This window comes from Camellia sinensis, chromosome 9 (genome assembly GCF_055761805.1).
Source record: "Camellia sinensis isolate YWXY chromosome 9, ASM5576180v1, whole genome shotgun sequence".
NCBI lineage: Eukaryota > Viridiplantae > Streptophyta > Magnoliopsida > Ericales > Theaceae > Camellia > Camellia sinensis.
The window spans coordinates 121504464-121526864 of NC_138969.1; the positions used below are offsets into that span (position 1 = coordinate 121504464).

The 22401-nt window shown below is 37.0% G+C and overlaps 1 protein-coding gene across 10 annotated transcripts in view; it reads left to right on the forward strand.

The window, feature by feature from the left end:
- LOC114282669 (putative LRR receptor-like serine/threonine-protein kinase At1g53430) overlaps positions 1 to 22401 on the forward strand; it is a 108673-nt gene that overhangs the window by 58101 nt on the left and 28171 nt on the right. For 4 of the 10 annotated variants that reach the window (XM_082887539.1, XM_082887542.1, XM_082887544.1 and 1 more), the window contains exons 5-13: positions 4624 to 4752; positions 5372 to 5443; positions 5532 to 5603; positions 6540 to 6611; positions 6697 to 6768; positions 6865 to 6939; positions 7044 to 7112; positions 7207 to 7278; positions 9457 to 9519. In XM_082887539.1, coding sequence (XP_082743665.1) covers positions 4624 to 4752; positions 5372 to 5443; positions 5532 to 5603; positions 6540 to 6611; positions 6697 to 6768; positions 6865 to 6939; positions 7044 to 7112; positions 7207 to 7278; positions 9457 to 9519 — 696 coding nt within the window. Of the gene's footprint in view, positions 1 to 4623; positions 4753 to 5371; positions 5444 to 5531; positions 5607 to 6539; positions 6612 to 6696; positions 6769 to 6864; positions 6940 to 7043; positions 7113 to 7206; positions 7279 to 9456; positions 9520 to 22401 lie in introns of all 10 variants that reach the window. The other 6 variants (XM_082887541.1, XM_082887546.1, XM_082887540.1 and 3 more) reach the window with 5 other exon arrangements.

The window sequence follows — 22401 nt, forward strand, 5'->3', positions numbered from 1 at the left end:
AGTTTCATAATCATTGTGACACAAGGATTTGTTTAAAAATTTGTATAAATTCTATAAAGAAGACCTAATTATCCGACTCCGTCATGAGGAGGGTAATAGAAAGAAAGGAGGGAGTACCTCCTCAGTGAAGGCCAATGTCATTGAGCATGGCAAATCTTCTGGGGTAAGGAAGAAGCCCCCCCGTGAACAAGGGCTCTAAGCTGGGACCAAGGGGTGGTGTTGCAAAGAAGCTGGCATACAAGCTGCAGGAACCTGGTTATCGATTCTTTGGGAAGTGCTACAACTGTGGTAACGAGACTTTTAGTTTTACTAGGGCTACACGCCACATCTGCTCTGAGAAGGAGCTGTTTACAACTTTCGAACCGGTTACAAACGGTGAGAAGTTGTTTATGGGAAACTCTACTACCTCATTTGTTGAGGGAAATGTGGTCCTGAAGTTAGCCTCAGGAAAAGAGCTAACCTTGAATGAAGTCCTGTATGTTCCGGACATTCGTTAGAATCTTGTCTCAAGGTCTCTTCTCAGTAAACATGTTTTTCGCATGGTTTTTTGAGTTCGACAAGGTTATTCTGATGAAACACAAGTGTGAAACTTGTGTTGAAGCGAAGTGGACAAGATCCCGTATGAGTTATGGAAAGGCGTTAAGCCTTCTTATAAATTCTTACGAATGTAGGGGTGTCTTGTAATAGTGGCGATTCCTACACCCTAACGGGTTAGGATAGGCCCGAAATCCGTGGATTGTATATTCATTGGTTATGCACATAATAGTAGTGCATATCGATTTCTTGTACATAAGTCTGAAACTTCAGACATTCACAGGAATACCATCATGGAGTCAAGGAATGCATGTTTCTTTGAAGACATTGCCGAACCTAAGAAGGGGTTCTGAGGTTTTGGAGCAATTTGGTGAGCTTGCTAGTGATGATGATCATTTTGATGATCAAGTTGAGAATCAAGGTGATGATCAGCCTAGAAGGAGTAAAAGGGCTAGGATGTCCAAGTCTTTTGATCCAAACTTCTTGACTTTTATGGTTGAGAACGAACCTCAAACTTTTCACGAAGCTGTGCCTTCTCTTGAGAGTCCTTGATGGAAAGAAGCGATCAAAAGTAAGATTAACTCCATCTTATAGAACCACACTTGGGAGTTGGTAGATTTACCTCCAGGTTGTAAGCCTTTAGGCTGCAAATGGATTTTTAAAAAGAAAGATGAAGGCCGATGGGTCTATTGACAAGTATAAGGCGAGGCTCGTTATCATAGGGTACAGGCAACGAGAAGGCCTGGATTACTTTGATACGTACTCACCTGTAACTAGGATAGCATCCATTCGCATGGTGATTGCGATAGCAGCTTTGCGCAATCTGGAGATACACCAGATGGATGTAAAGACAGCTTTCTTAAATGAGGATTTGAATGAAGAACTCTTCATGGAGCAACCTGAAGGGTTTTCAACTCCAGGGCAAAGCAAGAAAGTCTGTAAACTTGTCAAATCTTTGTATGGTTTGAACCAAGCGCCTAAACAATGGCATGAGAAGTTTGACAATGTAATGTTGCCAAATGGGTTTAGAATCAACGAATGTGACAAGTGTGTTTATGTTAAAGACACTGACAGATGTTATGTCATTTTGTGTCTATATGTTGATGATATGCTCATTATAGGTAGTAACGATGAAATGATCAAAACTACCAAGAAGTTGTTAAACTCTAAGTTTGACATGAAGGATATGGGCATTGCAGATGTTATTCTGGGAATTAAGATTACCAGAATCTCTGGCGGAATTGTACTTTCTCAGTCTCATTATGTTGATAAGATACTTGAGAAGTTTAGTGGATCAGATACGAGTGTGTCATCGACACATGTAGACTTATGTCTACATTTTACCTAGAATAATAATGAAAGTGTCTCACAGTTAGAATATTCTCGGGTAATTTGAAGTTTAGTGTATCTGATGAGTTGTACTAGGCCGGATATAGCTTACTCGGTTAGCAGGCTTAGTAGATACACAAGTAATCCCGATGCTTCTCATTGGAAGGGCATTGTGCGGGTGTTAAGGTATTTACGCTACACTCGGGATTATGGGCTGCATTATACTCGATATCCAGCGGTGCTTGAAGAATATAGTGACGCGAATTGGATATCAGATATTAAGGACTCAAAGTCCACTAGTGGATATGTGTTCACTCTTGGTGGGGCAGCCGTGTCTTGGAAATCTTCCAAGCGAACGTGTTTATCTAGATTAACGATGGAATCAGAGTTTATTGCTTTGGATAAAGCAACGGAAGAAGCAGAATGACTTCGCCATTTCATTGAAGATATTCCACGTTGGTCTAAACCTGTGCCAGCTATTTGTATTCATTGTGATTGTCAATCTGCAATTGGTAGGGCACAGAGTAATATATATAATGGAAAGTCTAGACATATCCGTCGTAGACATAATTCCATACGACAACTACTCTCGAATGGAGTTGTCTCTTTAGACTATGTAAAGTCTAAGGACAACATTGCAGATCTGCTAACCAAAGAGTTAAGTCGAGTGTTAGTCGAAACGTCGTCAAAAGAAATGGGGTTAAGGTCTTTGAAAGTTACCGGAATGTAAACCCAACCTAGTTGATTGGAGATCCCAAGATCTAGGTTTAATGGGACAACCTAATTACATGTAACGGTGGTATGTCACTGAGGAGGTTAAACCTCCAGCCATTCCTTCTATCAGTGATACCTGCAAGTGTAGAGGTTGAGCTAAGCTTTTAATGACTCTAGTGTGTTAAGCTGTTGAGCTGAGTATTGCAGGATACTCAAGTAGAGTCACCTATGTGAGTGTGAAGTGGGGCCGCTTCTAGAAGAATTGGGCAGGCCAAGATTCTTTAAAACCACTCGCTGAACCAGGCTAGTGTCTAGGGCCACACAGGGCATACCAGTGAGAACAGAATGGTGGTAGGAGTAATTCCTGTGTGAGATCTATTGTCTCAGTTTACATAAACGGCAGAGCAGTTCAAGATGTCTTATTCACTGATCAGCCAGTAAACTCGATAGGTTTTCACTAGGAGAGGTTCAAAGCCAAAAGCTACATTCTCTGATGTCGGGGTTAATTCGTTGTACTCTCTCTTCGAGTCATTATTATTGAACGATGTCCGTTTGTTGAGTCTTTCGGTCAATTTTTATTCATGTGGGGGATTCATGACTTTAATTTAATATTAAAGTGTGGTGACTTTAATTAAATATTAAAGTGGATCCCAACCTTTTATTGTGTTAGGTCCAAGTGAGTCAAAAACCATTGGATTTTGAATAAGAAATTGCCAAGAAATTGCCTCATGATGTTAGATTCATGAATAGGATTTTAAAGAGTATTTAAATCCTTTTTCTTGGCTAAAGGGTGTGAATCATTTGGGCATCCAAACTTTCATATTTTTGGAAAGGGGCTATGGATGCTTGGTGTTTTAATCACCAGCCTTAAAGGCTGGAGGCTCTTCTTCTCTCCCCTTTACATGTATAAATTGAGACCCTCCTATCAAGTTTCAATATAGAAATTTTTTTGCTTCCATTTTACAAGTCAGTTTGCCAGAAAGTTCCTACATTGAGAGAGTGCTGCCACTGTTCTTGTTCGCTAAGTTAGACAGAAAGTGTTTCTGTCGTAACTGGTTTTGACCGTCGTATCCTGGGAGACAGACGCCTGGATTCCTCAAGCACTCGACCCGTGAGGCGGCGAAATCTGTTTTAAGGAAACTACTTCCGTGCAGGCTTCGGTTTCGTCTCTTTACCCTTTTATTGTTTTGTGTATTTCTGTTAAAATTTAATTGTAATTATCAGCATATGTTCTTGGTATATAATTTGATTTTTTCATAAATCTATTTATTTAATTTCACAATTTGAACAACATTATACACATATGGCATTTTGCCTACAAGTAAGGCCTCGTGGCCACAAACAGGCAATTTCTTTAAATAGTAAACTGACTTTTTCATTGTTGTATTATTCGAAATCAACAATCTCAGTGTTATCTATGGTGTGCAAATCTTCAAAACCAATTGATTTTAATGTTCTTAAATCTTAAATCTTTAAAATCAATTAATTGCAATGCTCTTAAATCCTAAACCAATTGATTTCAATATTTTTATCCCCTTAGATCTTCAAAACTAATATATTTTGGATGTTTTGTTTTAGATGTTTATATATCTATAGGTGATGATAATGTGTGAAGTGTATTTTGTGTTTTTATATATGAAATCTTTGAATGGATAGAATATACTCCCATATTGTCCTTAACAATCTTTTCATTTGAGGATATTATTGAAACATAAATTTAATCTGTTAATAGTGTGTACTGAGAGAATTAGTGGTTGTGTAAATAAAAATTTTTCAACCTAATTTTTGGGTGCAAATAGATCCTTCCCATATATATTGTAAAATAGTTAGTATAAATACTAAAATACTCTTCTTTAGTAGTTTTGTTTAACATAAATAAACTGATGGTTGAGATTGAGATAACAGTAAAAATTTAAGATTTATATTGAAAAAAATTAAAAATTTATAATTTAATTTATTATGAGAATTAAACTTTTAATTTATTTATTTATTTAATTTCTCCGAAACTTTTTTATATCATATTTGTTTTCTCTGTCATTTGCTTAGGCATATATCAATTTTCTTTTCAAGCATCAATAAGAAGCATCTTTTTTCCCTCCGCAGAAGCCTCGCAGACAACAATTTTAATGGTCCAATCCCGCCAGAATTGGGTGCTCTTCCATCTCTACTAGAGTTGTAAGTGTGACGGCTTCGCCCCTCCCCTCTCTCTCTCTCTCTCTCTCTGCACAACTGACACAGGTTTTATTAGGTTTAACCCAACAATAAAGTTTGCATGTGTCGAATAAATATGAACACACATTGCGGGTGTTTGGGAAGAAAAAAAATAGTCAAATTTAGGTTAAAAATCACAAAAAGATAAAATAGGCTAAAATAGTTAATAAGACAAAATATCACATCAAACTCATAATCATTTCACTTTTTCTCTCACAAACATCACATCTAACCACAAAAAAATCCAATCATCTTCCCAAATACAAAAATTTTAGCCTACTTAAAATAGCCAAAAACTAAAATAGCCTACTAAAATAGTCACTTCCCAAACGAGGCCATTGATGTTTTTGGGTAAATTTTTAGTATAGCTCTTAATACAATAATAGTAATCCATCAATGATATGAACCCACCATTTTTAACTCATAATTTATCTTAAATTTATTTGTATGGTGGAGATTAAATTGATAAAATATGAATGCATGAGTAAAATAAATCTAAACTATTGATTGGTTGTTTTTGGGTAGTGTTGTGGATAGTAATATGATGGTCTATTGTTCTGTTGTTGTTGTTAACAAATTACAGGGATCTAGATGGTAATTTATTGTCAGGACAGATACCATCTCAACTGGGGAGCCTTTCTAGCCTTGTGGCTCTGTAAAACCCTACTGATCCTATTTCGTATGTGATTTATTTATTGTTAGTGAACTATTCTATTCTCAATATTTTATTATTATTTTTGTAGGGATTTATCTGATAATCAGCTCTCAGGGGAACTTCCCTATGAGCTAGGGCATCTCACAAATCTTAGATATCTGTAAGCCTCCCTCTGATGTCTATTTGGTTACCAGAGTAAACAGACTTACTGGTTTTTCCACCTTAATTCAAAATTATGGTTCTCAAATTATGGTCATATCCTTCAAATCCATTAATTTATATGGAACTACAGTTTAAATTCTAAATGTTAAAATTTTTATAAATATTGATTTGCTTTATATTTGATTCTTTACTCAATGTAGAAGACCTTCTCAAATTCTATTACATCATTTACTTGTAAAATTCCTTATATTAAAGATTAATAAAATTATTAAATTGCTGAAATCTAAAAAATACATGACACAAAACTGATAGATTTATTTACAAATATTTCTCTGTATTTTGGACCCTATTTGTTCATTTGAGTTATTTATTTTTTTATTTTTATTTTTTTTGAGGGCACTCAGGCCATAAATTCAATTTTCAAACTTATTTGGTTAAACTCTGATGGCATGTTTGATTGGGTGGATTAGAGCATGGGATTAGGATTATTAATCCGTGGGTCCAATTATCCTATGTTTGTTTTAATATTTTGGTTTAGGATTATTAATCCAATGGATAATTAATCCAACAAATTTGTAAGATTATTAGTAATGGGGTAGGGGTGGGATTATTAATCCAATGGATATTAATCCAATTGGATAGTGAATATCGCACTAATTTAATAGGATTATTAATACTTCACTATTAATTTTGTGAATCAAACATGACCTGAGGGATATTAGCACCCAATCAAAACTTTGGACCCCACCTACAAAATTCAAAAATCCTAAAAGTTCGATGTTGCCTCTAAATGTACTCCAAAAATACTATACATGGAAACTCTTGGGATCAACAATTTTCACCAATACGAAGAAATACATTTCAACTGCAACTAGAGAAGTATATTTCATGACTTGTATTGTTGTAACAATCGTGTTATCGCTTTTGATTTCAGGAGCCTACCGAATAATAATTTTAGTGGAAATTTGCGTCAATCGTTTGATCAACTTAAAAACATGGCATATTTGTAAGTGGATGTTGATGTTACATTTCTTGTTTCACTCTTGTTACGAAGCACTATCTCTTTAAGTTCATTTATTTATCTTCTGTAGTGACGTCCGCGGGAATAACTTCAATGGACAAATACCTGCTTTCATAGCCCAATGGAAAGATATTGAGGAATTGTAAGCATTGAGTTGAGCTAGTCTAATTAAGCTAGCCATGTATGCACCATGGAAGTTTGATTCCTATTTTTCACGTTCGACTTTTGATCTTCATAGGTACCTCATGGGGAACAATTTTGAATGGCCTGTTAGTCATGGAGTGTTCCAATCATTGAAGAATCTTACAATCTTGTAATTTTTTACCCCTGGCTGAGGCCATATATTTTGTTTCCTCACTCAAGTTATTTTGATTACAACTTGCTGTTTTAAATTCCCATTCCCATTTCTTTGTTCAGGCAGCTTGCTGACATAACTGGAAGTCCCAGAGATTTCCCCATTGTCAATAATCAGTCATTGACACACCTGTGAGCCTCTCATTATGTATTAACACAATAAAATTATATCTGCTGCTTTCATTCTATGTGAACTTTGGCAGTCTAATCAAAATAATCGCTCCAGAACACTGCGGAATTGCTCACTTGGTGGTCAAATCCCTGAATTTATTTGGCAAAGTCAATCCCTACAATATTTGTAAGATACTCATCTTGAATGTAAATTATTAAATTTGACGCAATTAGTCAAGTTTATTTTATTTGCCACTGTTTGAGACTTGGGGAAATTACAAAGAAAAAACTTGAGGTTTGAGTCTTAGAACAAAATAAATTCTGAATTTTTAATTATATAAATTTAAATCTTAATATTTTGATTTGTTTTCAATCTAAACTATCTGTATATTTTTGTTTAGTAAAATCGACGGAAAATTTGTATTTTAGTCATTAAACTCGATGGAAATGGATATTTTAAACATTTTTTGTACACCTATTGGGAGGTCTGGACTTCCTAATGTAATCTGAAGGAGCTCGTAAACCACAGAAACTGAGATCAACACTTCTATGACTGACGAATGTGACTTCCAATCAATCAGGAACAAATTAGGTTAAGAAATTAGAGTCTTTATACCAAATAATGGAGTCAAAATCAAAAGATAATTGAATTTTTAGAGAGAAGAATTCCTAAATTGGGATACAAGAGCTACAGATCTGAAATTTACAATCTCAAAATATCGGAAGTTAGTTATTGAGAGGGGTAGCTCAACCATCAACTACTAACAAGTTAACCAGCATCAATTTACAAAATAGAAGAGTACATATCAATAAGGACCGTAACAAATTTAGGCATACGGCGGTTGCCTCAGCAGCCTAGTGGTTCCGTTGTCCCTAACTCAAGTATAAATTGATTATTTCATAGTTGTATAAATGCATCAATCCTTATGGACTTCTGATGCTCCATTTATTCAAAGAAACTTCTCATCTACTTGTCCTGTATCAAATACAGTCCAAGAGACAGGGCTGGCCCTGAGGTGAGGCGACCAAGACGGTCACCTCGGGCCTACAATTTTGACCAATTAGGTGTGTGTATCATATATTATTTCATAATTACTTCAATATTAGTTCAATCTATTTATTTTCGTGTTGTCGTATAATATTATTTTGATTCGTGTCCGATTGATATTTAATGTAAAAATTTTCACTTTTAGTTAAAAATAACTTAGTAAGTGTATGGAGAGATTAATTTTTTCCATAAGTTGAATTTTATAAAATTTATTTCTACTAAATAAAATTATTCATAGAATGTTTGATTTCAATTCTAATTAAAAAAAATTGTGCCTTATTACTATATATTTTTTACTAGATTGACTCCAAAATAGGTAACAAAAAAATTCATATCTTAAATGAGAAAAAGACATTAGCCTTAATTATTATGTTACATATTTTTATATTCAGTTAGATGAAGTTAAATAAAATATTAAAAAAATGCCATAGCATCCCTTAGTGAACATTAAAATATATAACTAATAATTTATGTTATTGAGTCGTGTCATACTTAGATTTATGTTGAAAAATAATGAACCCTAACTTGCTAATTTTATATATTGTTTGAGTTGTGTCGAAAATTCTCATCCTTAGCACCAATCAATTTTAGTTCTTATAGCATTGGTAAGCTAAAAAATAAATATTCGATTCAACTAATTGAAGTTCAACTATTATATATATATTTGTTATCTAAATTTTGTTAAATTGTAAGGCAATAGAAATAAATTTTTATCATTTTTGTTTTATCCAAACAATTTTTTTTATTTTTTTATTTTTTGTAATGATATATGAAGGGCCAAATTTAAAAAATTCGCCTTAACCCCTAATAATTTAGGACCAGCCTTGCCAAGAGATATATGTATGAAATGGGCTCAACAATGTGCCTCAACCTATCCAACACCCCAATGTGCTCACAAAAATATAAATAAATAAATAACACCTCTCATGTGAGAGGCAACGAAACTAAAAAAATTAACTTGAATAGGGTATAGAAATTAACATGAACAAACAAATTCCTCAATAGCACATAACAGGGGAATTAACGACATTATGATACTTGAACCTAGTCAGGTCATATAAAGGACTTGCTTAAATCAATACCATGGTAGATCACCTGTTGTCTAAAAGTTTAGACTTTTGTGAAATGAGTCCAACAGTAAATATTAAGATGTCTAATACCATCTTGTAATATTACTAACAAAAATTTGTTTTATGGGTTCTATTTGCATGAAAGTATTCCTCCAATAATATCTGCAACAGATTAGATGTTTATTTAAGATATTTTGAATTGTAGAATTTGTTCATTTTGTAACTTGCCGCTTATTTTCTATTGCAGGGACTTGAGTTTCAACAATCTGGTTGGTGAACTTCCAACTTTTGCAAGCAATCTAAAATATATGTAAGGGAACTTACCTTCCAAATGCTCATATTAAAGGTTCTAGTTTGGCATTTCATGGAAATAATGCATTTCTTTGTGGCCTGCTTAGGTTGAGACAATCACATTTCGTATTGAGATATACTAAGGTTATAGTGTGTTGCTGGAATTAGAATTATTTAGAATCAATTAGGACTTATTTTATGGCCATTGTTTAGGCCTTGATTTTGATTTCGTTTCCTTTCTCTGCACATATCATCAATATATATACATGACTAACCTAGTCTCAAAGGTATGTCAATTACACCAAATCTCTTCTTCTTATTTGGTATCAAAGCCAAACCCTAGTTCCTTGTTCATTCCACCACCACCATTACTGCCGGCAGCCCTTCATTTTCAGTCAGCAACCTGTAGACGTCCCCGAACGTCCCAAGAGGGAATCTCGTTTTGTTCATTGGGGCTTACTACGGCTCAAGACTCAATGTCACGGTCCTATATCTAATCTCGCAGAGTGCAATGTAAGACCGATGAATCATCAAAGAGTCCAAATCCGACAAATCGTTTTGAAAAACTGATTTTTTAGAAAGAAGTTTCAAATATGGACTGCTTTGCCAGATACAAAGTCGCCATCTAAATATTTTATTTTGGAAGAATTTAGGAAACCCTGACTCGTGCCTAAAGGCCATGTGTCCGTCATTACCAAAGTTGCCTCGGCTCGGGAACTTGGGTACGATTGGGGAAAGTCATTTCATGAGCACCCCCGCTCGCCCGATCAAAGATCAGCCACTACTAAGCATGATATCGAGTTTTTGAAAACACATGCGTTCTTATTCTGGTTTATTAGCCTAGAATTACTATGTGATGCGCACAACATACAAGTATAGACTGGATCACCTAATTTGGAACAAAGTATCGCGTATCCGTTTGTTTTGAAAATGGATTGAAGTTTGCTACTCGCAAGTAGACTAAAACACGGGTTTCGACGAATTATTTCAATTCAAGCAACCCAACCTTCACCCACAGGCATTCAGGCAGTTATATCACATAAGCACATAGCTTCATGGCATACATGCTATCATGGTAGTCACTCACACACATGCAAGGATGCTAAAGCATAAACACTTACTGAGTACTCTAAGCCAGAGAAAGAAGCTAATTAGAAAATATGCATGAATCCTAACTATACTAAGAATGCCTTAATGCAACACATGCAAAAATGCAACTACAATAGGCTCAGCTATTCTAAGATAGCATATGAGATGCAACAATCGATACATGTATTCAACTTGGAATTGAAATACAATACATTTAGCATGATACGCCGAGCTCGGTGCATGCAAGACAGATGAATGGATGCAAACATGCGAACATAAGTATGCTAATTGAAACGTGCCCTAAAACTAACCATCATAAGTTGGTAAATAAAAGGGAGAAAGACGTGGGGTTGGAAGACATGCATCACACACACGCACACTTATTACAACATTGCCCTCTCGCAGAGGGTCCGAATAAATATTACACAACCAAAATGAATAACTAATTATTACACAACACTAGCTAATTAACAAATTAACTAAGAAAGCGAGTAAACTAGCATGCAATGCTACATGAAATAGACTACCTCAGCTCTATTCGGAATGATGAAAGATGCATGCATGCTCGAGTCGCCTTGTCGGTAAATCCATCGCGATGCCCCGATTTGCCTCTGTTTACAATTGACCTCGAAACACTGTACATAACTCCATGGGAACTTGTAGGGATACTGCTGACCAGTTTTTGCTGCTGGCTTCCGATTTGCTGCAACAGAGAGCAAGAAAGGGGCATGGCAAAGTATTTTCAACATATGTATGCATAACCACTCTCCCCGTCATTGCATGAGCTCTAGGGAGTGTAGTCCTCGATCCTCGTGTCACCAATCACGCATCTCGATGCATGATGGCCGAGGAGTCGAATTGCACGACTCAATGTGAAATAAATGCACAAATGGACACCTAAAGCCAACAACTCTATCATGGATAGTCAAGAGTGTCGGTGACCGGGAATTGAAGCACGTTTCGTCACTTTGAGTACGAAACGTCCCTCGTTTCTCGTGTTTGGACTAAACCCTACTCCAAACACTATGCAATAACTAGAATGGCATGGCATGCAAACACAATGCAACAATTAGCATGCAATCCTAAACGAAATGCAACTAAGACACGCAAACATACAAGGAGTTATATGCAAAGGTGCAACTAGCATGTGCAATGCTATGAACTATCAATGGCATACTCAATGCACATGACATAATATGACATACACAATGCAAGATGGACTTAAACCAATATGAGTGGACCTCAGCCACACTCAAATCAGTGGGCAAACATGATGAAATGAAGTAACAACACTCATGCAAACATGCCCAAATGCAAGGGACCAAAACTAAGGCACCAAGTGCAACTCTACCAAGGCATGGCCTGCATGTAATATAGCATACAACAACACATTTTCCAGCTCTGAAATGACATACGAAAGGGTCGCGAATCGTGCGAACACCTCACACAATGCATGCTAGATGGCCCAAATACCGAAACTAGTGAAGTGGGTTATACTAGAGGTATGCAAAGCGATGCTCAAATGACCAAACCACCCCCAGACAGTCCCTATGCAGACCAAAACAGTAGCAAATATGAACTAAAATGGTTGCTCAAAAGGCATGGAAATGAAGCTCATGCAATGGTCCAAAAATGAGGCAAACAAGCAGAACTCTCAAATGCACTTCAGGAGTGGAAAACATGGGAACATGGCACAAGTATGAGGCCTGAAATAACATGCATAATGATGCCAAGACATGCAAACACCTCTATTCAAGCATGCAAAAGGCTACAAAACTCAAGGCTAGGCATGGATATTGAACTACAACCATGCATAGCATGCATCATTCGACCATGGGGCACAAAAATAGAGCTAAGGCAGTCCAAAAAATGCACAAAATCAGGTTAAGGCATGGCCAAAAAGTGCTAGAATCAAGGGCCCAAACAACATGCAATACAAGCTAGTAAAGAGGGTTTACACTACAAATATATTAACCATTCAAGAGGCCACTAAACCAACAAAATTCAGAGGTATGATATGCCAAATAAAGCCCAAAAACTCACTGAAACATGGTCTATGCATGCAAGAATGAGATGCTCCTTTGATAGGCCATGAAGAGGGTTGTTCTACACATGCAAGATGGACACCCAATATGACAAAACCACCTCTGGATAGAGGTTATTTAGGCCCTAAAACTCACTGAAAAAGGCCTGAAATGAGGTTAGGAAGCATGCAAGTATATGCTATGAAGAGGGTTATTCTATACATGCAAGAGGGACACCTAATATGGCAAAAACAGCTCTGGAAAGAGCTCATGCAGGTCCTAAAACTCACCAAAAATGGCCTGGAACATGGCTTGGAAGCATGCGCACATGGGCTCCCTTGTTAGGCCAAATATGCTAGAAAACAAAATAAGGGGTGAGAGGGTTACCCCTCTCTGATTTTGGCTCTCAAAATAGTATGCTAGCCACTAAAAATCCACTAGATTTCAGTGGCTAGAAGGCCAAACAAAGCTCAATGCAAAGGTCTAAGTGCATGGCTCAAAACAAGGTGAAAACAAGCATGCAAGGGGGTAGATGACCCCCAACAGAAAAATGACCTTAAACAAACATGTAAAGGACCTCAAAATAAGACTTTTTTCAGTTTATGACAAAGCTCAAAAACGCTTGCAAGTAAGGCTAAACGATGAAGCAAAATAAAGCCTTAAAGAGGGAATATGGTGTTACCCTTATAGCTCAGCAACTCCAGCAGCTTCTGGACCAAAAATGTAGCTCCTTAACCTCTGAAAACAAGCTCCAAGGACCTTAGGTTGGTGTTGGAGGTGTTAGGCTAAGAGGTAGTGTGTAAAGGGGCAAGAACTTGGCTCTTTAGAGGCTAAAATATAAAGACAGCGGGAGATATATGTATGTATGCTCCAGCCAACTTCTGAACCCTTGCAAAGGAAGGAGAGGCCTTCCTTTATAGAGCCAAGGGTCCAAAGCTTCTCCTAGAAGCTTAGAACCAAGAGTGAAGATCCTCCACACACGTGTATGGAGGATGCAGCTTGTGCCTCCCAGTTGGCACAACTGGAAAGCATTCAGGGAGACAAAAAAGGTGGGAGCTGGCCTACCAGTTCAAGTGGTCGGCCGACCACTTGCCCTGGTCAGCCGACCAGGTCAAAAGGGTCAGGTGGTCGGCCGGAAAGAAAGGTGGTCGGAGGGTGGTCTCCAAGGCCAAAAAGTGGTCGGCTAGTGTCCAAAATAAAGCCCCAGAAGTTAGCTTTCCAATGGCACCAACCTTGCATCAAAATTCCAACTGTGCAAAAAGTTATGCATGTTTTGGTGAAGCCGTGTAGATTCGGTCCAACCGGATTGATGCCTTACTTCAACCAACCATATCTCCTCCATCCGGACTTGGCTTTAAGAGATTCTTGAGTGCAAAATGAAGCCCCAGAAGTAAGATTTCCAACGGTGGTGGCCTCATAGCTAAAATCCAAGTGTATAGACAGACAGGCGTGATTTAACGAGGACCGCTCGGCTCTTTCTCTTAGCGATTCAAACCCACCTTCTTCTTCAACTTGGTTTCTTGCCTCTTCTCCAATTTTCCTCAACTCTAAACCCCTAAACAAGGTGTTTTGAAAGATTTTTCAAAGATTTCAACTCCCTTTCATTCATTCCCACTTCGTCCTTGCTCGGTTTACGGAAAAGCGCAACATTTAACGAAATGCGAGCGTCGGAACATCGTAGGAACTTTATTTTCAAAACATTTTGAAAGAGAGGGTTTCAAGGTCTAAAATCTTTCGATCAAGATTGTTTTGATCCAAAAGGGGTATGAAGTTGAGATTTGACTCTCTCCTTGCCGAAGAAACTGAACCTTTGCCCTGCACACCTTCATCACCGAGTAAACCATTAGTAGCGCCCAAGTCTTAAGGGCGGTAAAAAATGGGGTGTCTACACAACCCTTCCCCTTAGTTGGTAGCCCCTTCCCTTCTCTTCTCTTCTCTCTCCCTCTCTGCTGTGTTGGCACCTTTAGTGTGAGACCCAGCCCCTACGTTGGTCTTTCTAGTTATGGACAGGTCCATCACCACACCTTGGTTGTCGACAGGTTCAGTCAGTTATTCTCAGCCGTGACACAACCCTCTGTGGTAGGTTTTAGCCCTTGTTTTGGCATCGACAATCCTCTCACAGTGGCTTAGATTCTTGTTTTTTGTTACCTGCTAGTTATGATATTCATCTCTGATTGGTTGAAGCTCGTGTGCTGATGTGGTAAGCACTTGTCTGTATTTTCTTTGCTCATTTTGCTACCGGGTTGTTTGGTAGCACGTCTTGGTGTATGTTGTTTTCTCTGGCTTCTTTATTGGTGATTCCAACTTTTGGGTTAGAGGTATTTTTGTTGTTTTGTGTATTATTCTATATTGTTAACTATACATGTTGCAAATTCTTTAGTTATCACCATATTTGAGGTTACTTCTGATGTTGTACCTGAGAGAGCCCTAGTAAGCCGATTACTGTAGATTATTCCTTGTCCCAACAAGCATTTATTCATCGTATTACTATTGTTTTGTTGAATGGAAAGAATATTGCGGCTATGAGTCGTTCCCTTAAACTCTATTTAGGGGCAACGGGAAAGTCACATTGGTTGTTTTCTATAGAAACTTAGCCACTAACAACGAATCCTAAGCGTAGTCAATCGAATATTGACAATTGCACCATTTTGGGATGGATGTTCAATTCCATGAAGACTTATATCTGTCATATGTTCCTATATTGTGATACTGTCCTAAACTTATGGCATGCCTTAACTTAGACATATGCTCATGCTCGTAATGATGTTCGCATTTTGAGCTTTATCAGGATATCTCTCATGCATCTCAGCCGCTGGGTTTTTTGGGTATCTACAGGCTCGTTGGGAGAAGTTGGCTCAAATATGAGCATTTGAGTGATTTTTCTGTAGAGGCTACCTCTATTGTTACCAAGCGGCATGCTCATCAACACACCTACCAGTTTCTGATGGGTTTAACTTCTGAGTATAAGTCTTTTCGGATTCAGATTTTAAACACATTGCCTATGTCTTCTTTTTATGAGGTTTTTGCTACTATTGATAGTGAGGAGCATCGCCGCCATTTAGTCCAGCCTGCCTCTTCCACTGTTTTTGAACCACCTACTACCTCTTATTAGATGGCTCTTACTGTTAGCTCTCGGGCTCGTTCTTCTGCTAAAGTGTAACTTGTCATCATTATGGAGAATCGGGCCATGTTAAGGCTCACCGCTTCAAACTTTATCCTGAGTTAAGAGAGTGATTTTCCCATGCTCACCCATCTGGCTCATCTCGCATTGTTGCTATTGTTAAGATTGTCCCAACTTCCCGATTTGCACCTCCTTTAGACTCAAATTGGTTAGATTCACAGACAACTTGGTTCTCTGATTTCTTCTTCCTCTGGGCCTTCATCCTGGACTGTCACATTGGCTACAGGTACTCCTACTACTTTCCATGTTTGCTCTACACGTCCTACTTGGGTTTTGGATTTTGGTGCTAATGATCACATGACGGGTGAGCTTTCATAACTTTCTTCTTCCATTCTTGCTACAACCCAAACTGTGTGTCTAGCTGATGGCTCTACTACTTCTGTTCTCCATTTGGGGTGGTGTTACTTTATCTCCTGATATTACTCTTTCTTTTGTTTTACATGTTCCTAATTTCTTATATAATTTCTTGTTTGTAAGTCAATTTGCCAAGGCCTTTCATTGTGCTGTTTGTTTCTTACCCACTTCTTGTTTATTACAAGACTTGAGTTCGAAAAGGATTTTCGGTAGGGGATATGAGCGAGATGGTTTAGACTACTTTAGAGACCTACCAGATTCACCACTACCACCTCTTTCTAGTTTTTCAGCTTCTGTGTTACTTGAGGATTCATCCTCCTATATTTTTTCTTTTCAAACTTTAGCATTGTGGCATGTCCGTTTGGGTCATGCGAATTTTCAGTATTTATGTTTTCTTTTCCTATATTTTAATAAAGCTTGTAAGACTCAAAAGTTTCAATGTGATATCTATGACTTAGCTAAACATACTCGTACTACTTATATTGCTCGTATGTACTGTGCTTCTTGTGTATTTGGCCTTATTCATTCTCATGTCTGAAGACCCTCACCTATCGTTGAACGAAAAAACTGTCACATAATGTCTATGGTTCATTGTCTTGTTCGGGGTATGAATGTTCCTATGTCTTACTGGCATAATGATGCCCTCATTGTTGTTTATCTCATTAACAGGACTCCTAGTCGTGTCTTGCAAGGCCATGCCCCGCTTTAGGTTTTATCTCCTACCCAGACTCTTTTTCCTCTATTACCTCAGGTTTTTGGGTGTACTTGTTTTGTCCAGAATAGAAGTCCCTCTCACACTAAGTCAGATGATAAGGCCATTAGGCGCATCTTGCTAGGGTATTACACTATGTTGAAAGGGTATCAGTGTTATGACCCTAGCACTTATAAGTACTATCATTCTTATGATGTTACGTTCATGATGAGGTGTTTTTATTTGGTACTCACCCTTCTGTGAAGGATTCCTTACCCACTCCTATCCCATTTGTAGATTCTACCATTCTACCTAATCCCATCTTTGATGAGGTTGAGGTTGGCCTTACTAAGGTTCTTCCTCATTCTCCTCCTCCCTTGTAGGTATATTCTCGTCGCTCTCGTTCTCTACTAGCATCCTCTCCGATTCATAGGTCAGGTAATTCTTTTCCTTTGGTTGCTGCTCTTCGTCGCAACCCTCCTTGTAAGAGACATCCCCTTGATCGTCTTGCTTATTTTAGTAGTACTAACCATCATATTTCCCAGTATCTTTCTTATGACAGTGTTACCCTTACTTGTCAGTCTTTTCTTGGCAAGCTTGAGTTAGAAACTATTCTTCGTTCTATGTTAGAAGCTCTCTAGAATCCCAAGTGGGTTGTTACTATGTAAACAAAAATGGCAGCCTTGGAACACAATTAGACATGGCGGCTTCTCTTTCCTCTAGTGAACAGACTATTGGCTGCAAATGGGTGTTCACTATTAAGTATCTAGCAGATGGCACTGTGGACCGCTACAAAGCGAGGCAAGTTACCAAGGGCTTTGCTCATATTCCTAGCAAGAATTTTAGGGCTACTTTTCCACCGGTCGCCCAGCTTACTTATATTCGGCTTGTTATTTCCTTTGTTGCCTCTCATTCTTGGATCAACTGGATGTCAAGAAAGCCTTTCTGTGAATATTTATTGGATTCTCCACCTGAATTTTCGAGCTATAGTGAATTATACAGGAAAAGTTTGTCGACTGAAGAAGTCTTTATATGGACTTAAACAGTTTTCTAGGGCTTGGTTCAGTCATTTTAGTTCGGTCATTTTGTCCATGGAGTTTGCTTAGTGTCCCTCGGATCATACTTGCTTCGTTCGCTGGAATTCCAACGGTCAGTGCATTATACTAGTATATGTTGATGATATCATTCTAATTGGTGATGATTCTGTTGGCATAACTCAAATAAAAAGAGATTTGAGTCAAGTATTTGATATCAAAGATCTTGGTTCTCTCAAGTATTTTCTAGGTATTGAGGTTGCTCGCTATCGTCAGGGGATCTCCTCGTTCCAAAGAAAGTATGCTCTTGATCACCTTCAAGACACTAGTATGTTAGAGTGTAAGCCTGCTTCTACTCCTATGGATCCTAATCTCAAGGGCTATCTATGTTTGAGTTTTCTTCCTAACAAGCCACATCACAAATAATAGTGCAATGCGAAGCTATGAAAACATAAAATGGATGAATGCATGGATGCTAATGTCACAAAATGAATGTGTTGGGTGTTATAGTAGATAAGGAAAAAGTGAAGGAAAATGTAGTGTTAGGCTATGTAACGCCCCCAACATAATGAACTCTGATTAATCCAGATTAAGACACTTACAAGATCCAATTCCCTATAGTTCCATTATTAACAAGCTGAAGTAATAGATATTCTTCATTATCCGACAATCAACACCCATATTAAATCTTTATCCTTCTATTTATGACATTCACATGAGATTTACAAAAGTGATCACATGCATTCATATATTTACCATCCTTATGATATGAATCTATAACATGTGATTGAGAAGAGTCTAGGCAAGTTAAATAAAAAATAATGCCTTAGAGACTACAAGTTCCAAGGCTTTGCTCGAATACACAACATGGTTTTCAAACCCATACATAGATAGCCCTTGGCTTGCAAAACAAAAACAAATAAAAAACTGAGCCTTGTGCTCCAAAAGATCCTCTATGCCTTTACTTCAGCAGAGACACACCACAATCACCTAAAAATGGTTTCCGCTAAGGGATGAGCATAAAGCCCAACAGAGATAATCTAAATAAAGTGCATGCAGTTTAAGAATATCATGAGGTGCAATGCATATGAATGCCAATGCCAAAAACATTAGTTTTTCCACATTTCGAAACTTTTCCATGCCATGCACTTGTCCAAAAACTTAATCAACTCAATCATTTATTTGATAAACAAGGATGGTAAATATGACATTGGAAATTCCCAAGTAAGGTGTCTACAAGTAGGCCCTTCAAGACTACCAAACCTATTTTACTAGCTTCTAATCGGAAGGAACATGGTAACCTGCCCCACGCATGTTTTCAGTCTTTTACTATGGACATTCAGGCCAACTTAATTTGTCAAATTACACCCCATACTGGATTTCACCAAGTATTTACCCCATAACTCAACACGTTTCAAATGTTCTCGCTGAATCAATTTGAAAATCCATTTCTCAAGTCCAATGCGAGGATTAAATCATGAGATTATGCTATAATGCTATGCATGAGTTTGTAAATAATTCAATTCACCTAATTCACATGCAATTTCTGCAATCATCAATACAACTCTTCACCCATTGCTAAAATAATTATCTCTATACAAAATATAAATTTCAAGAAACAATAAGCAACACATAATCTTGCATATTCAATCAATTCAAAATATGAGTAACAATCATAGGTTCAATCTCTTTCCCAACTCAACCAAGAATCATAATATTTTTCCAAAAATTTCAAAAAATTTCCTTTTTGTTCAAATTCAAGAATTCACCAAGAATTTTCACAATGCCAAAATTAACATATATTTCTCTCAACATTTCTCAATATGCTAACATTTTCCAAAATCCATGGAGTTTCAACAACACAAATTAATCTCTCAATCTCAACAAATTCTAGGGTTTTGGCAAATAGGGACTTCTTGTTTGAAAACAACATTTTCTCTCAAATTTTAACACTATTCATCATCTTTAATAAGCAAAACAAATCTTCAAGAAGATTTTAAGAAATCCCTCTTTTTATTTATGCAATAAATATAAGATAACAAAACCCTAAACCTCAAGATAATTCCAACTCATCAAAATAACAAATAATAGAGTTAAAACACATACACTATGTTTAGAAAATCTCTACCTCAAAACTTATGACAGAAAATAAATGAAAATCCCAAAATCCAACATTGTTGGATTTTGATCTCCACCGGCCAAAACGCTCCTCTTGAGATGCTCATCAATTTGCCAAGAACTAGGGTCAAAGCGTTTATGGATTTGTGTGGATTAAAGAAAATACAAGAGTTTGTGGGTTTAGTAGAGAGAATGAAGAGCGAAAAAGAGTAGAGAGACAAAATGAGGGAGAGCCGAGAGAGAGAGAGAGAGAGAGAGAGAGAGAGAGAGAGACCTCTCTATCAAAGAACAATGAATAAGAAAAGAGAGAGAAGTGAGGGAAGGACAAACAGGGGTAGCTTCCATGTGGGTTGCCTCCTTTGTTTCTATTTTAATTTTTTTTAACATACAATTATCTAGATATGTTTATGTAAATATATATTTGTATATCATTAAAGAACAATATAATAATACCATAAGATTTTATAATTTAGATCATAAAATATTATAATCTTTATTTCTTACCACAAAATATAAAATTTTCATTTGGTGATATACACCATAAATATTTGCAACATTCTCATAGTAATAAAATAAATAATAACTGATAACTACAAATGAGTTGTAATTCTATCAATTAGGTGTAAAAGAATGAAATTTAATAATTTAAAATAATTCACCAAGTGAGACTAGAGCATGAATTAATTTCAAATGGACTTAAGATGGTTCTTCCCATTTACATAATTGAATATGAGCCAAAGTAATTAAATATGGCTAATCAGATAAGATCCAAAAATTTAAATTTATATATGCATTTAATACTCAATACCTAAGAATAATTAAAACTCAAAAAAAATTGTCGATTTGGCCTCACGAAGTTGAAATTGAAAAGTAATATAATTTATTTTTACCAATTTAAATAGAATGATCCTTGATACCACAACAATACTAATAATAAAAAGAATACAATTAAATTATTTGAAAATTCATACCAATTCAACTCCAATCAATACCCGAACTCGCAAATTTGTTATGAAGATTACTAAACAGATACCGAACAATAAATAAATCGAATTTAATTCGACTCATTACAGGGAAAGATGAGAGGAAATCGAAGACAGACAGTTTCTGATCTAGTGAAATGAAGAAAGGAATGTAAACTTAATATATACACATTTTAATCACGTGACACACACCCTCTCTGCCTATGCACCTACACATGGTCAATATGCGTCCGCATTGCCAATTCTAGCTTTTGACCACTCAGTGTTCAAACCATGCCCCCTGGGTATCCCAAAACTCGATCAACAAGTATACACAACCAAAATAAGAAAATAAATAGTGTTAAGTACTAAAATAAATAGTGTTCAATGAGATAAAAAGTGTAGGTGAAAGGAAGGGTTGTTTTAGAAGAGATAAAGGCATGAGAGAGTTCAATGAATTTATCGAACAATGTGAAGTAATTGACATACCATTACTTGGCAGAAAATATACCTGGTGTAACTCAATAGCAGGGGATAAGTGGAGTAGAATTGATAGGGTGTTAGTGGATCCCAAATGGTTGGAGGTGTTCAATTTAAAGCTTTGGGGTCTTCCTAGGCTCATATCTGATCATTGTCCTCTGTTGCTGATGGAGGATGATAGGGACTGGGGTCCTAAGCCTTTTAGAATCATCAATGCTTGGAGTCTACACCCATGCTTTCCAGCCTTTGTGGAGAAGACCTGGAAAGAGGCTGCAGTTGAAGGTTGGGCTGGCTTTGTCCTTCTGAAAAAACTTAAAATCCTGAAGTTAGAGTTAAAGGCTTGGCATAAAGAGGTTTTTGGTAGTGCGACTGTGAAGTTGAAGGAAGCTGAAGAGGAACTGCACCTTCTGGACTTAGCTGCTGAATCCAAAGATTTGCATGAGGCAGAAAGAGCAAGAAGTAGATTACTCAGAGATCAGGTGTGGAGACTTAGCAAAATGGTTGAATGGTTGTGGTTGCAAAAATCAAGACTCAATTGGAATTTGAAAGGAGATAGAAATACTAGATTTTTCCATGTAATTGCCAAGGGTAGGCACAGTAGGAATGCGATCTCTTCCATGTCTGTTGGGTCTATTGTGTTGGAAGATCCTACTCAGATTAGGAAAGAAGTCTTTGACCACTTTAGCAAGCAGTACACAGAGGATTGGAGAGTTAGGCCTAAGCTAAGTGGCCATTTTAAATCTGTCCAAGATTGCCCTAGCTTTGATGGGCTGGAAGCAAATTTTTCAGAGGAGGAAATTAGGGCTGCTGTGAAGGATTGTGATGGTAACAAGGCCCCCGGACCAGATGGCTTTAACTTGGCTTATTTTCAAAAATTTTGGTTATTGTTGAAAGCTGATTTACTGAAGTTTTTTAAGGAATTTCATAGGCATGGAAGGTTGGTGCTGGGTCTTAATAGCTCATTTATT